At 35.6% G+C, this 2,646-nt stretch overlaps 1 protein-coding gene across 2 annotated transcripts in view; it reads left to right on the top strand.

Annotated features, from left to right (window-relative positions):
- coq3 (coenzyme Q3 methyltransferase) overlaps positions 1-2,646 on the top strand; it is an 11,157-nt gene that overhangs the window by 807 nt on the left and 7,704 nt on the right. For both annotated transcript variants that reach the window (XM_024268427.2, XM_024268426.2), the window contains exon 2: positions 608-745. In XM_024268427.2, the coding sequence (XP_024124195.1) occupies positions 608-745 (138 nt within the window). The remainder of the gene's footprint in view (positions 1-607; positions 746-2,646) is intronic.

The following is a 2,646-nucleotide window of genomic DNA, read 5'->3' as shown; positions in this document are numbered from 1 at the left end:
TTTTTTCTGCATTATTTATCTGGAGCTCCAATGAAATCAATGTAAAATCGTCTTAATGATCAGAGGATTCAAGGGTAGGACATATTAAGGCATAATTAGTCCCTGATTTGTAAATTAATTGTTTGTGCTGAAAGCACTTTCACACTATTTCACCTTTTGCAACAACAAATAGAGAAACATTTTCACTAAATACAGAATCATTTCAGAGTGACCTGATATGTTAAACTAAACTCAGCTTTTTGATATATTTTGGAAATCTGTGATTTTTGTTTTTCTTTTAACAATTAAAATGTTTATGAAGAAAAACAGAAAAAGTACATATCTTCAACAATAAATAACAATAAAACACATCCTCCCACAATTGTCTGAAGTAGGTCTATATAATACATATGACTTTATAATTCTTTATAATTCAAAATACAAATTTGCTTTACTGAATTCAAAATTGACAAGACAATTCTTTCATCCTAAATATCTAAAACAGTTCTAAACTCTTTCTGTCGTTATTCATGTGCATCTTGATGAGTGAAGTGACAGGAGGTGAAGATGTCGTCATCCACGTGTTGTGTCAAAGTGTAACCAGTGCGTCATGTGTGTGCACGTGCAGCGCTCACTCAGCCTCCCAGAGCACGCTGGACTCCTCTGAGGTCAGGAGGTTCCAGCCTCTGGCCAGCAAGTGGTGGGACGAAGAGGGAGAGTTTGCTGCTCTCCACGCCATGAACGACCTGAGGGTGCCTTTTGTGCGGTACGTGTCGGCAGCGCCGGTTGGGTTTTTGCTGCTCTCTGATGTGATTGGTTGTGAGGAACATAGTTGTTAGGAGAGGAATGAGATCTGACTGCGGAATGATTTCAGTTCAAATGTTTCACAGATGCTAAAAAAAGAAGAAAAAATGAAAGGTAACGTTTCTCCTCCAGCGTCACCATGTTCTGATTCAGTGATGTCTGAGCAGCCGCCGCACACGCGCAGGCTTTGATTAATAGGATGTGTTGTAGGGTCGCTTCCATGTAAATGTGACAGCAGCCGTCCTGCCAAGAGCCCGATGCAGCTCTCACCTCTCCCCTTTGTGATCTCAGTGGGGGTGGTCATGGTGATGTTTTTGCAGGATGACAGCGTGATTAAATCCATGCTGGCAGAAGTCTGGCTGATGTGGTCGCTCCAGCTTTACCCTGGAGGCGAGTTTCCATGACATCCAGCAGCAACAGTTAATTGTTGATGCTGGATCTCATGGAAACCCGTTTTTTATTTTTTTTTCCAGTTTATTTTGGCTGTGTTTGAGCTAAGGAATGAAAAAGATGTTTTTATGCTGGACTTAGCTCATCTTCTGTTTTGAAAATGACATGACAGCAGTCCTGAAGGGCAAATCACATCAACAAATTACTCAATGCAAAAACATATTAAAGGACACAACTGAAAAAGCAAAGACATTCATAAAACATTACATTTTTGAAATCAAAATTCCAGAAATCAAAGTGTAAAAATAAATATATTAATACAGGGGAAAAAAATAAACATTTCTTTTTTTTTTTAATTTGGCAATAAGTTTTGTCACAGTATCGCATGTGATACTCAATTTTACAATTTTTCTGTTAAATGCGTTCACAACCAATAGACTGCTTCCTGCCTCACTTTGTTGCTCTTTATTCAAATGCATTCTCTGAAATTTAAAGAAGTGCACGTTAGAACCATACATGTGTGGAATGTTATGTCTCCAATGCATGGGAACTCCCTGTATTTCATAAAGCAACAGTAATCTCCAGAAATCAAAGGGAAATATTAAAAAATGAAACACAATGAGAAACCAGAAAAGGTAGATATTATGGGGCATCAATGATTGGATGATGAAGTTTTGAAGAAGAGGAGGAGAATCAGAAAGATGTTTAGCCTGAAGTGTGGTCAGGGACTTAAAGAAATATCTTCTGTCAGAATATATTTTTTAATGCCAAATAACGTCCTATCATAAAGGTGAACAAATGTCATCATCCAATCAGTGATGTCCTGTGATATATACTTTTTCTGGTTTCTTTTTTTGTCAATTTAATTTCAATTTCTGAAAATGTCTTTTGTTTTCTGAAGTTTTTTATTTTGGTTCATTTTTTTGAATTATGTTTTGGTTTCTGAAATTTGTTAAATGTAATATTTTTTTTTTACTTTATTCCTTATTTTGCTTTGTTAGTTGTCAATGTAATCTTTAATACGTTTTACATTAAAGTATTTGCACTTCAGAACCACCGTATCAACTACATAGATCCTGTTGTATATATGAGTTCTGAGTATCCATGTGAACCACTAAGGTTTCTGTAGAATCTCTTCTATTTGCATGTTCATATTTGTCCCTAATTTCACTTGTTAGATTTTTTTCTGCTTCTCATGTTTACATAATATTTCTTACAGAATAGTCAGAGAGTTTAGTTAGTCATTGCTGAATGATGGCTGTGGAGCAGCACTTGAGATAGTTTTTGTCAGCCAGTCAATTAAAGCCACATTTTTATGGAAGGAATTCTGTGCCACCATATTGCAGGCAAAAGTCATAATTTTCAGATCAAAATTTAAGAATAAAAATTCATAATTTGTAAATACAGATATTTAGTATTTGCTTTCAAAAACTTTCTTTTTGTGGCTTTAAAAACTATTTTTGTGATTGCAGT

This window comes from Oryzias melastigma, linkage group LG16 (genome assembly GCF_002922805.2).
Source record: "Oryzias melastigma strain HK-1 linkage group LG16, ASM292280v2, whole genome shotgun sequence".
Taxonomy (NCBI): domain Eukaryota; kingdom Metazoa; phylum Chordata; class Actinopteri; order Beloniformes; family Adrianichthyidae; genus Oryzias; species Oryzias melastigma.
The sequence above is the reverse complement of the archived record's forward strand: the minus strand, read 5'-3'. Positions and strand labels throughout refer to the sequence as shown.